This window comes from Ursus maritimus (genome assembly GCF_017311325.1).
Source record: "Ursus maritimus isolate PB19 chromosome X unlocalized genomic scaffold, ASM1731132v1 scaffold_X1, whole genome shotgun sequence".
NCBI lineage: Eukaryota > Metazoa > Chordata > Mammalia > Carnivora > Ursidae > Ursus > Ursus maritimus.
In genome coordinates, this window is record NW_024423319.1 from 79,711,041 (window position 1) to 79,723,009 (window position 11,969).

The 11,969-nt window shown below is 50.1% G+C and overlaps 2 protein-coding genes across 5 annotated transcripts in view; both read right to left on the bottom strand.

The window, feature by feature from the left end:
- Positions 1 to 1,477, bottom strand: part of TSPYL2 (TSPY like 2) — a 9,660-nt gene extending 8,183 nt beyond the window's left edge. Inside the window, exon 1 of one of the 4 annotated variants that reach the window (XM_040631399.1) lies at positions 655 to 1,477. In XM_040631399.1, coding sequence (XP_040487333.1) covers positions 655 to 1,296 — 642 coding nt within the window. In that variant the 5' untranslated portion in view covers positions 1,297 to 1,477. Of the gene's footprint in view, positions 1 to 498 lie in introns of all 4 variants that reach the window. The other 3 variants (XM_040631397.1, XM_008704253.2, XM_040631402.1) reach the window with 3 other exon arrangements.
- A 1,119-nt stretch (positions 1,478 to 2,596) lies between these two features.
- GPR173 (G protein-coupled receptor 173) overlaps positions 2,597 to 11,969 on the bottom strand; it is a 23,209-nt gene continuing 13,836 nt past the window's right edge. Inside the window, exon 2 of the mRNA XM_040631404.1 lies at positions 2,597 to 6,676. Coding sequence (XP_040487338.1) covers positions 5,458 to 6,579 — 1,122 coding nt within the window. The 5' untranslated portion in view covers positions 6,580 to 6,676 and the 3' untranslated portion in view covers positions 2,597 to 5,457. The remainder of the gene's footprint in view (positions 6,677 to 11,969) is intronic.

Below are 11,969 nucleotides of genomic sequence, written 5' to 3' on the forward strand. Positions count from 1 at the left end.
ACCTCCCTTCTCTCTAGCCAGGATTGGGGTCTCCCTAGCATCTAAGCAGAGACCTAGGCTTGAGAGCCAGGTGTGACTTAGGCACCCTTTCTGGGCAATTTCTCTGCTATGTGCCCTTCCCCTCTCTCTTCACCATCTCTGAGTCAGTTCATCTTCTGTGTGTCCCTCCCCTCCTCCTTTCACCATCTCTGGTCTAATTTTTCTGCTTTGTGCCCCTCTATTACCCTCCCCATTTCACTGCCTGTGATCCATTTTTTTTTATTATGTTCCTCCTCTCCTCTGTTTCCCATCTGTGGTCCAGGTTTTATGCTGTGTGCCCCTGTCCCCTCTTCACCATCTCGAGTCCAGCTTCTCTGATGTTTTGCCCCTCTCCTTCCATTCCTCCTCCACCAAACCTAGTCATTTTTCCAATAGACGTCCACCCCCACATCTTTTCTCCCCCCCTCCCCCCCTTTACGTCATGGGCTCCCGGCCCATGAATATAGATGACAAGGATACTGCTTTGACCCAGAAGCCTGGGATATGCCGGATGATGAGGTCTCTGCGCTCCAGGAAGGGTCTTCTCATCTGGATGAACTTGCGCTTCAGACGGAGGAAGGCCTTGCCTGCCTTGATGTTCACCGCCTCCAGGTCCAGTTGAATGTTTTCCAGCGCCTGCAGGATGCACTCTATCTTCTCGGCATTCCTCTCCTTGCTTTCCTTCTTCACCTTCCTCTGCTTCCTCTTCCTCCTCCTCCTCCTCTTCCTCACGCTCTCCTTTTCATCCTCGACGTCATCTTCCACTATGATGATAGTCTCCTCCCTCCCCCTCGGACCGGCTAACCTCTGGTACCCCCACTCCCCTACGCTACAGGTTTCTAGGACATTCTCTCCAGCAAAACTGCTGGGCTCCACAACCTGAAAGTCAATTTCCAGACTTTCCCCAGAAACCTCCGAAGGAGAGAATGTTTCCAGGCTCTCCGTGGGAGGGGGCGCCCCCCCGTACCCTGACTCCATCGCAGTCTCCCAGCCAGGACCCCCTGCACCCAGGGTGAAGTACGCACGGACCCCCCCCTCCTCCAGAATGACATAGGGCGGCGGCGGGGGCAGAGCGGGGCCCAGTCCCACCCCCCTCATGTCAGCCAGCACCTGTGCCGCCTCGGTTTCCTCCTGGAGCCTCGGGCGCTGCTCGGGTGGAGGTAGGGGCAGTCGCAGGAGCGGCGGCGGAGGCGGCGGCGGCAGCTGGTCGTGCTGAGAGGGCTCTGAGCTACTCAGGCGGCGGGCCTTGGCCGGAGGCCCCTCATCCTGGCGGTCCATGGTGACCGCGCTCTCAGGTCTGGGGATCGAACTCGCCCCTTCGCTCTCAGCCAGGCCGCCGCTGCCTGTCACACCTTAAGCTGAGCCGCAGCACCTAACGCCACCAGCTCTCCTCGCAGCCTCGCTCTGGCGTTCCCTCTCACAGCGCCTGCCCTACTCCCTCCGCGCCAAGCGTCCACGACCCGCCCCCTCCCTGACGTAAAGGGCCCGTTGTGTCTCTCCATTGGCTGCTAGCCTCCGCCGAGGCGCTCGCTCCCCCTCGACCTCTGCCCGCTCTCACGCAATCTGCTTGCCAACACCGCACCTCATCGTTTTCCGATTGGCTCCTTTCGGGCCCGCCAATCATCGGGCTGACTCCCCCAGCGACGAGAGGGAAACTGCAGGGCGGTTGGCTGCAAGGAAAGCTAAGGGGAAGAAGCCCCTCTCCCTCACCCTTCCTGCGTTTTATCCAATGGGAAAAGTACCAGTGGCTCTGAAGACCAAAAAACAAAACAAAAAAACAAACGCAGGCTCTGAGCAGGATGTGCTCAAATAAAATTGGGAGAGCCTCGCTATCGTTTTCCCCTTTCTCTGCCCTCCCCTCGGCAACTACGCACTTCGTAAATCTGCCCCTTACCCTATTCCTGGCGTTTGCTGCTGTGGCGAACCGTGATGTGGCCCCCGGGGCTAGGGTTGCCCTAAAGGAGCCTGGCATTTAGAAACCTAGGACCTTTGGTTTGGGGTCGGATTTTGATGTGGCGTTTTGCATCTCTGCAAAATGGCTCTAGAAATAATCGCACACAAAAAGTAACTTCTTCTGCGTCATTAAAATGATTGTGATTCCGTTCATCCGCTAGATTTTTCTAGGATTTTATATCTCTTCATCCACTCGATACTTGCCCTCCTTCCAATCCTTTCCTCAGCGTATGCCGTTTTTAATTGTATTTTAGATTTTGGGGGGCCAGATTGATGGTCTTTTCCTGAGGCATGGTGGTGGGGTTGTGGCTTTGGTCTGGGATTCACATCACGGGGGTGCTGCTCACTTTGTAACCCTAACCAAATCACTCCCTCTCTCTGAGCTTCAGTTTCCTCTCCTCTAAATTAGGCATCCTTAAGACATGTAGGAAACTGCCCATTGCAGCTTTTCTGTGGTAGCAGAAAATTGGAGGCGACCTAGAGACCCATCACCAGGGGAATGGATAAGAAAAATGTGATATATGTAGATGGACCGCTAGGATGAATTAGATCTAAGTACAGCAACAAGGCTGGATCTCTCAAAAACAGAATGTTGAGTGAAAAAAGAAACAGAACAAGATTTATAGTACAATACTGTTTATGTAAATTAAAACACATAACAATACCATATATTTTTCAGATACACATATATGTAAATAAACACATGAACGGTGAATTGGAAGGACATACATTAAATACACGAGAGTGGGTGCCTATGTGCGAGGGGGTATTGGATCAGGGATGGGTGATGAAGGGGAAGAAACAAAACAAAGCAAAGAATAAAAGGGACTCGCATGGACCAACGATGATGTAGTGTGCCAAGAACTGAGGAGTATGGTCAACTCAATTCTGTGCACCTGAGAGAATAAGTAAATAAATAGTAAAGTAATTGAGTGCCCAGGGAGCAGGCTAGCTGGGTAGACTCCCAGGCTTGGCTTTTTCTCCCCTGTAATATCCCTCCTCTGAATTTAGTCAAAGCTTACCGAAGTTCCAGCTGTATACAGTGGACTGTTCAGAAGGGCTCCCATCCCAGACTGAGCAGTCCTTCCAGAAGTCATTACTTTGTAGGGGGCATTTTCTAATCCCGCTAGTTCCCTCATTCAAGTTTGATCCCCAAATCACAGTCCCTGTTCTCCAAAGTGGTCCACTTTCAGAAACACCTCATTTGCGTTTTGGAGAGGAGACTGATACAGGAGTTGGAATGGTACCCAGGGGCTCCAGGCTTCGGGAAGAGATGGGATTCTCAAGTATTCTATCCCTCATGTTCAGAGCCTGGGACAAAGGAGGAAGATTTTACGAGATGGGAGTCTACCCTCTTGCTGCATACATATGTACGGTTTTAAAATTCTTTTCTCGGACCACTCTAGCTCCCAATGCTGGCACATAGTCTAGTTCGTCTCCTTTCAATTAGGTGCATACATGTATGTGTGTGTGTGCCATATGTCTCCACATACAGGCATTTGCTCACATGTGTGTACCAGGCAGTGGTGCCTCCCCACACAAAGTCACACAGACACAGTCCCACTTGACCATACTTCCCCACATGTGGTCACGCAGACAGGACACACACGCGCACACACACACACACACACACACACACACACACAGAGTCAGAAAGAGAAAACATCCAATATAGCATTGTTCTTTTCAGTTTTCCATTTACAAAATCCAATGGTGAATCCAGGCAGTTAGAAAAAAGAAATGGAGGAAAACCCTCCAGAATATACCCTACCTACTCCCACCCCTGTGGTTCCCTCCCACCCCACTCCCTGGGAAAGGCACCCCCATCACTATCACTGAGAGAACAGGTACCCTCCACCCCAGCCTCTCAGCCACTCTGGCCTGCCTTTCCAGGGTCACTCCACAGCCAGGCTCATTAATGTCTCTCCTGCCTAGAGTGCCCTCCCCATTCCTCTTGGGTCAAGGCTTCCCCAGTTCTGGGGCTGTCTTGGGGGTAGGGAGGGAGCTTAGGACAACGGCTTCTATCAGGAAGGGAAAGGGGGTAGATAAATACAGATCTCCCCCTCCCTCAGGAAATGAGAGGGAGACAAAGAATCTGGGCAAGGCCAGGCAAAGGAATGCCAGCTTGGCTCACCAGTCCATAAGAACTGGCAGTGATATGAGCCCAGAGTGGACTCTGCCCTGGGAGGGAGGCTTGGGCTCTCCCACCTGGAGAATCTGGCTGCAGTCTGCTCCACTTTGGGTGGAGGGAGGGGGAGAAGGGCTATTCAGGGGAAGGAAGTTGGGGGCTGAGGGCGCAGAAGGCCAAGGGCTACCAAGAGGGGCTTGAGGTCCCCGAGGCTTGAAGGGGACAAAAAGAGGTCAGATAGGAATGGACTCAAGTCCACAATGCCTTGGAGCTTATACCACTATGTGTTATACCAAGGCCACCCCCCAACTTTTCATCCTCAGAAGAATAGTGTGAACCCAGGAGACAATTCTGGGGTTGAGTTCTGCTCTGACCCCAGGCACTGGGATCCAGTTACTCTGGGGAGTTTGGCTCCCTCCCTATACTTCCCTGGGGGTATGTTCCTCCCTGTATGGCACCCACATCAGCCCTAGTGGGGCTGGAGTGGATTTCCATCCTCAGGAAGAAGAGTTGGGGGCTGGGGATCCAGGAGGCAGCTCGAAAGAATGCAGCCAAGCTCAGGTCTCTTCAGCTCCAGGCGTGCAGCTCACATCCCGTTCTTCACCTAGCCTGGGCCCATCCCAGGGGTCCTTCTCCCTCCCCTCTGGCTTCTTGAACAGATGCTCAAGAAACACTTGGGAGGTCAGGACATGGTGGGGAGGGAGAGGAAACCAGGCTTTGGACCAGGGTTAGCTTAAAACAACATTGCACACAACATAGCAATTAAACGTCTCTGCTCCCTGGGGACCCAGCACCCCCTTTGGTCCCTGTTGTCAGCAGATGAATTTCTCCCTAAACATCCAGCCCTTGCTAAAGGACTCAGAAGGGGAGGGTGCATGGGAGCAGAGGGGGCAATAAGAGCTCTGGAAGTCTATTTTACAGGACAAATTTCCCCCTTCTGGACAATGTCAGAAGGAGAGACATTAAAGCAAGAAAGCCTGTCTCCTCAGCTGTTAGTAGAAAAACCTGCATTTCAGTCTTATTTTCTTTTTCTGAATTGTCACTTCTGAGAGAGAGAGGAAGAAAGAGAGAGAAAGAGAGAGAGAGAGAGAGAGAGGAAAGGAGAGAGATTGTAGAAGTGGAGAAGGAGGCAGCGGAGACAGGCCCCACAGAATTAGAAACGCCTCTTTCCCAGTCCCCCACCCTAGTCTCCAACCCTGGGGAGGTGTTGGCAAAGGTGCCTAGATTCCGGGTGGTTTGAGGGGCTAGGGCTGGAGCTCAGAAAGACAGGCTCCTGTATGGGGCCCACCCTTTCCTTACTGCTGGCCCCATCTCCGTAGCCATGACCTTCTCCCTGCCTGTCTGCCTACCAGCTTGCTTCACATGACACAGTAGGGTTCTCTGGGAGCCGGGACACCTCCTGTGCCCCAGCAGGGAGCGTGAGTCCTCAGGCACTTCTTGAGGTCCTTGTTGAGCAGGAAGCAGACGATCGGGTTGACAGCAGCCTGGGCGAAGCTCATCCAAACAGCGGTGGCCAGGTAACGGTGGGGCACGGCACAGGCTTTCACAAACACTCGCCAGTAGCAGGCCACGATGTAGGGTGACCAGAGGAGCAAGAAGAGCAGTGTGATCGCGTAGAACATACGGCCCAGCTGCTTTTCACCCTTGACCTCGTCCATGCCCAGCAGCCGCCGGCTGGCTGCGTGCCCATTCTGCCTGATACCCAGCAGGGTTGGTGGCATGGGCCCACGGCCAAAGCCAGCGATCCAGTTGGCAGCAGCCTGGCCAGTGGCCCCAGGGCCATGGAATGTCCAGTTCTGGCTGATGGCTGGCACCATCTGCACTGGCTTCATCTTGCGGTGACGATACTCGAAGAGGAGCAGCTTGCCATAGACAGCATGTGTAGCTGCCATGAGCACAGCCAACATAAGCATGAAGCCCAGCGTGTCATTGGCCTTGAAGTAGCGATGCTCAAAGATGCACTGGTCCTCCTCACGGATAAACTTGTAGGTGCCCACATCAAAGACGGGTGGGAAGGCCATGGCCACAGACAGGGTCCAGGCCATGCAGATGACAGCTGCGCATGTCCAGAGTGTCATGCGCTTGGCGTAGAAGCGGTGGTGGGCGATGGCCATGTAGCGGGTGACGCTGATGCAGAACAGCATGAAGGCCGCATGGAAGCAAAAGAGCACTGCCATAAAGGCCACAATCTTGCAGCTGAGCGCACTGAAGGTCCATGAGGAGCCATGGCGCACAGAAGCCAGCACAAAGGGGAAGCAGACGGCAGAGCGTATGCCGTCGGCCAGGCACAGGTCCAGCAGAAAGTAATAAGGAGCCTTGTGCAGGGCACGCTCCTTGAGCACCAGCAGGGACAAGATGGCGTTGCCTGCTAGGCTTACGCACATGATCAGTCCCAGCAGCACCAGCTTCACATAAGCTGATGCCGATGGCGGGGACAGTGCGCCGCTCACCTCTTCAGGCTCTCCAGTAGTGTTGGCCATACTGAGGGGCAGGGGCTGCTCCCAACCCTACGGGATCAGCCAGTCCGGTATTCGATGGGCCCTGGGGGACTCCATCAGTTGTCCTGCTGGGCTGCACCTGCAAATGGGGATAATGGGGAAGACACAGACACAGAGAGACAGAGAGATGACGGCAGGAGAGAGCCAGAGAGAAAAACGCGGGCAGAGGCACAGAGACAGAGTGAGAAAGGATAGAATAAAAAAAATGGTGACAAAGATATCAATGGATACAAATTGAGAGGGAAATAGGGGGATGAGAATGAGAAGAGATTAGAAGAAACAGAACCAGAGAGACAGGGAGAGAGGGAAAGGAAAGATAGAGATAGAGATGGAGAGAGAAAGAGAGATAGAAACACAAGAAAAAGAGACAGTGAGAACAGATGGAAAGGAGAGGAAGAAACAGAAAGGGCAGTGTTAGTGGGGCTACATGGCCTCCACACATACTCCCGAACTGGTGTCAGGCTCTGTCCCTCGCCCACTGCTGCTCCTACCCCCTCCTTGCTGGGTGAGGGGGCTGCTTCACCTCTCTGGATGTCCTCTGTTACCTGTTTCCTCCATTGGTGGGTCTGTGGGGCGGGGATGTTGGTGCAGCTCCTCTCCCCCTTTGCAAAGCCCTGAGGTTATGTTCTTCAAACTTTTTTGACTGCTACCCATAGTAAGCCAAACATTTGACATCACAACCTGGTACACATACACGAGTACACACATAACTGAACCAAAAGTTTCACAAAACAGTACTGATCCTATGTGTAATGTACCCCGTTAGGTCTATTCTATTTCATGATTTTTTTTTGTTAATGCTGGTAGTCACCCATTAAATGGGCTTTTTAATTCATGATCAGGAATGTGCTTAGCGTCCTCAAGAAAGAGTGGGAAGACCAGTGTGGTTGGGAAAGGAAAGGCGGGGGAGACAGTGGTAGAAAGTGAAGTCACAGAGGTGTCTGGAACCAGATTGTATAGGGCTGTGGGCCATGACAAGGACTTGGGTTTTTATTTTAAGTGGGGCAGGGAGTATTGTGAATATAAAGATATGAGTGTGCTTGTGTGCATTTCTTCACTGAAAACCGATTTATTGAGCATCTACTGTGTGCCAGGCACTGGGGACACAGCTGTGAACCAGATAGAAAAGGATCCCTGCCCATATGGAGCTGATATTCTAGATGATAAAGAAGATGTATAGGTGAAGTATAGTAGGTCAGATGATGATAAGGTCCTAAAAAGAAAAGTAAAGGAGAGAAAGGGGATAGGAAATGCTAGGGGTGGGCAAGGTATACTTTTAGATGAAATGGACAGAGAAGGCTTCACTGAGGAGGTGTCATCTAAGCAAAGACTTAAAGGAGGTGAGAGTGGGCCATGTGGATATTGGAGGGAATAGAAGTCCAGGCAGAGGGAACAGCCAGCGCAAAGGCTCTGAGGTGGGATCACACATGGTGTATTTGGGGAAGAGCAAGGAGGCCACTATGTGTGGAATAGAGTGAGTGATCAGAAAATGGGGGGAGGTAAGGTCAGAAAGGTGGTGTGGCCAGATCATGCAGGCCACGGTGAGGACTGTGACTTTTACTCTGAGTGAGATGGGAGCCATGGGAGCAGAGGCAAGATGTGATATGACTTGGGGTTGAAAAGGATCCCCCTTGCTGCTGTGGGGAGCAGAGACCAGGTGGGGCAAAGGTGGAAGTAGGGAGACTACATAGGAGGCTCCTGCAGTAAATCAGATGAGAACTAAGAGCACTCTGTGTCCCTTGCCCGGCTTTATTTTTCTTTGTAGAACTTATCTCTTCTAATGCACTATATAATTTACTTAAAATTCAGTTTATTGTCTGCCTCTCCCTATTAGAATGAAAGCTCCACAAGGGCGGGGACTAGAGACTCACATTCTCCTCTAGAAGAGCAGTGCAGAGCACACAGTAAGCCCTCAGTCAAAGGCTGTCAGATCAATTGGATGTGGGACTGAATGGGCTGGTGGCTCAGGGAGGGTTGCCTGGAGGCATTCAGGTAGGATTTGCTGAAAGAGCAGCCTGGGCAGTACAGGAGTGGGAGGGCACGGGCAAGGCTTGAGGGGGAAACAGGAGGGCTCCTGGTGTGTGTGAGCAGGGGGCAGGGGGAAAGGAGTGTGATAACGTAATGTGGTAGGTCCCAGAGGGAAGGCAGCAAGCTCAGAACTATTGTTGGGGCTGGGATGGGCTTGAGGTTGAGGTACACGAGGCTGAGTGGAGCCTTTCTACCTTCTCCCTCCCAGGAAGTCACCCCTCGGTATTGTTTCCCAGCTCGCTCCAACCTGGCCTGCCACAGCCACCTGGGGCCAATCTCTTTTGATGGCACCCCGAAGTCTCAGACACAGTGCCAATAGGCCATGAGAAGGTGCTAGGGCAGGGGCTTGGGAGAAGTGGGGTTGGTGGGCCCTCTTTCAGCCCCCTCAAGGCCTGACAGCTCCCACAGAACTGTGGCCCAGCTGATAGCTGGGGGTTTGTAAATGTGTACACACATACACACACACTCCTTAGCCTTGAGGGGAAGCAGGGGGAAAGCATTAGAGACAGAGAGAGATTGAATATAAAAGAGAAACAGAGAGACACACAGAGTGACAGAGGAGAGAGGTTTGTGAGAGAAAGACAGACATAGGAGGGAGAAGGGGAGAAATAAACAGAGAAAGGGGAGCAGGCCTTACACACAAACAGGAAGAGATAGAAATAGAGACAAAAAGGGAAAGAAGAGTGAGAAAAAAGAGAGAGACACACATAGAAACAGAGTATGAGACAGAAGAGAAATAGAGACAGAAGAGACAGAGAGAAAGAGAGACAGAGAAGGAAGGAGAGAGAGAAAAGTGAGAGAGACAAAGGGAGAGAGGGAAGGAGGGAGGGAGAAAGAGAAAGACAACAACAGAGAGATAGGAGAGGGATAACGCCAGGAAAGAGAGAATAGAGAGATAGAGAGACAGGTCGGGAGAGAGGCAGAGATAGAGACAGAGAGAAGCAGAAATAAAGATGGAGAGAGAGGGAGACACAGAGAAACACACTAAGATCCAGAAGGTGGATAATTTGTAGCCCAGAGTCTCAGTGAAAACAAAAGAAAACAAAACAAAAAACACACTAAAATGAACAAAACACAAAACAATAGCAGCAAACGAACAAAACCCTGGTGTTGCCTGGAAAGCTGGGGCGACTCTACAAGCGAGGAGACGGTTCTTCAGAGCAGACTGGCAGCCACAGCGTGGGCCCATCCTAGGCTAAAAGTGTGAGCAAACGCACACAACACATACACACCTGCTCGTGCCCAGACGCCCTCAGAAAGATACGCAGACAACTACTCACACGCTCACACAGAGACATAGGCTCCTGCTATGGAGACCTAAGGACAGCAACCAGCTCACACGTACGGACGTTGCCTCGCACGCATGCGCACACACGGTATATGTTCTATGGGGCCTTTTTTCACAGGCACAGTATACCCATCTAAACACCAGTGCATCATCTTCAACAAAGGCGTTACTGCCCCCTAGGGGACATTTTGGAAATCTCCAGGAGCATTTTTTGTTGCCACGATGCTGGAGTGTAGGACTTCCTTCTAACATTTAGGGGTCCAGGGCAAGGATGCTGGCCATCCAGTGATGTGTGGGGCAGTCCCACACAGTCAACATATGTCCCAAGTCCCCTAGGACTTTGGGCTCGTAATGAACTGAACCTTGAATCTAATTACTCTATTTCACATATAAATACAAATTTCCCACTAGTTTAATATACCCTGAATTACTCAAGAATATGGCTGGCAAGTAAGTCCAGAAGAAACTGCACTTTGCTTGGGGGAGCACTTTTTTTTGAGTTGTTAACTATTTTGGAAAATCTCACCCCTAGGCCTTTGCCTGTCATTTTCCTGCACTTTGAGCAAGGGGCAGCTTCTGACTTTTTCCCCTTCCAAATCCACATTTACTCATAAGATGTTACAAGCCTCTAACTACCTTACTGAATTTCCTGGGGAGTGCCATGCCCAAACATTCATATATCAAAATACAAATTACTACCTTATAAATCACTTTCCTTTAATTAATTTATTTGTATTAGGGTTAATACAGTATGCATAATATATGAAATAGTTACTATATGGATTTTCTTTTTAAATTATATGTGCAGAGAGATTATATTATCTAAGAACTTCATGTCTGTTTAGTAAAGGGGTGTTACAAAATACGTTACATAAAAGAGAGTGTTAGCTATGAGAGGGCTGAGAACTGCTCATATACACCAACACACTGAGACACACACATGTGCAATGGCTCATAAACCCACAATTATAACTCCCCTAACACACACACACACGCGCACACACACAGATGAACACTCAAATCCTGACAGATAGATACACATATGCAAACCTACTCACACATAGACTCATATATACAATCTACCTGATTATTCAAATCCTCTCACATAATCAGATAAACTTCTGTGACACAGGCATGTACACAGTGGCATACCTATATCATCACATACAAATACTCTTACACAATAACACTCGAAGTCACTTACATATGCCACCATACTCACATGCACTTGAAACCTACTACATCCATACACACACACAAACACACACATGTATGTACACACAGACAGAATCCCCCTCAGATATCCACAGATACATTTACATGGAGAAAAAACCAGACAAGCAAAAACTCCTTACATATACACACATGTACATACTCTAACACACTCTAACACACAGGCCGACTGAGCCAAACCCTTTCACATAAATTAGGCGCACTCAGCAAAACAGACACGTACATCCTGACACAGGTACACAGATACCCATTCAGGTACATACTCACTTCTGTAGAGAAGTATACCAGCTCCAACACACACATACCCGCTTGCAACGTGCAAGCACAACCAACCACAAAGAGAAAAACCACCCATGTATACTCTTGCACACACAGACATGTGTACACACACAAACTTGCTCACATTACTTGATATACACACCCCGCAATAGGTCTACACCCAGAGACAAACTTGCACACATGCACATACCAGCAGACTCCTTCAGGCGCAGGTGGAAACATCAGCAGAGCTGCTTGGCTGGTGAGGGGCACCTGCCATAGCAGGGAGCCAGACCAAGAAAGGCTCTAGGGGTTCAAAGGGAGGTTGTAAATGTTTGGATCGCTTCCTGTTGAAACATCCCAGATAGTCTGATTATTAATTTGATTGCCACTCTTGTTCATCAGTGAGGTTTTTTGGTTTTGTCCATACATGTACAACACTTGTTTTTCTTTTTAATTTGACCTTATTTAAATTTTTCCGCAACTTTTTTCCTACAAAAATAGTTGCATGACTGTTGCTTTATTATATTATTATTATTATTATTATTATTATTATTATTATTAT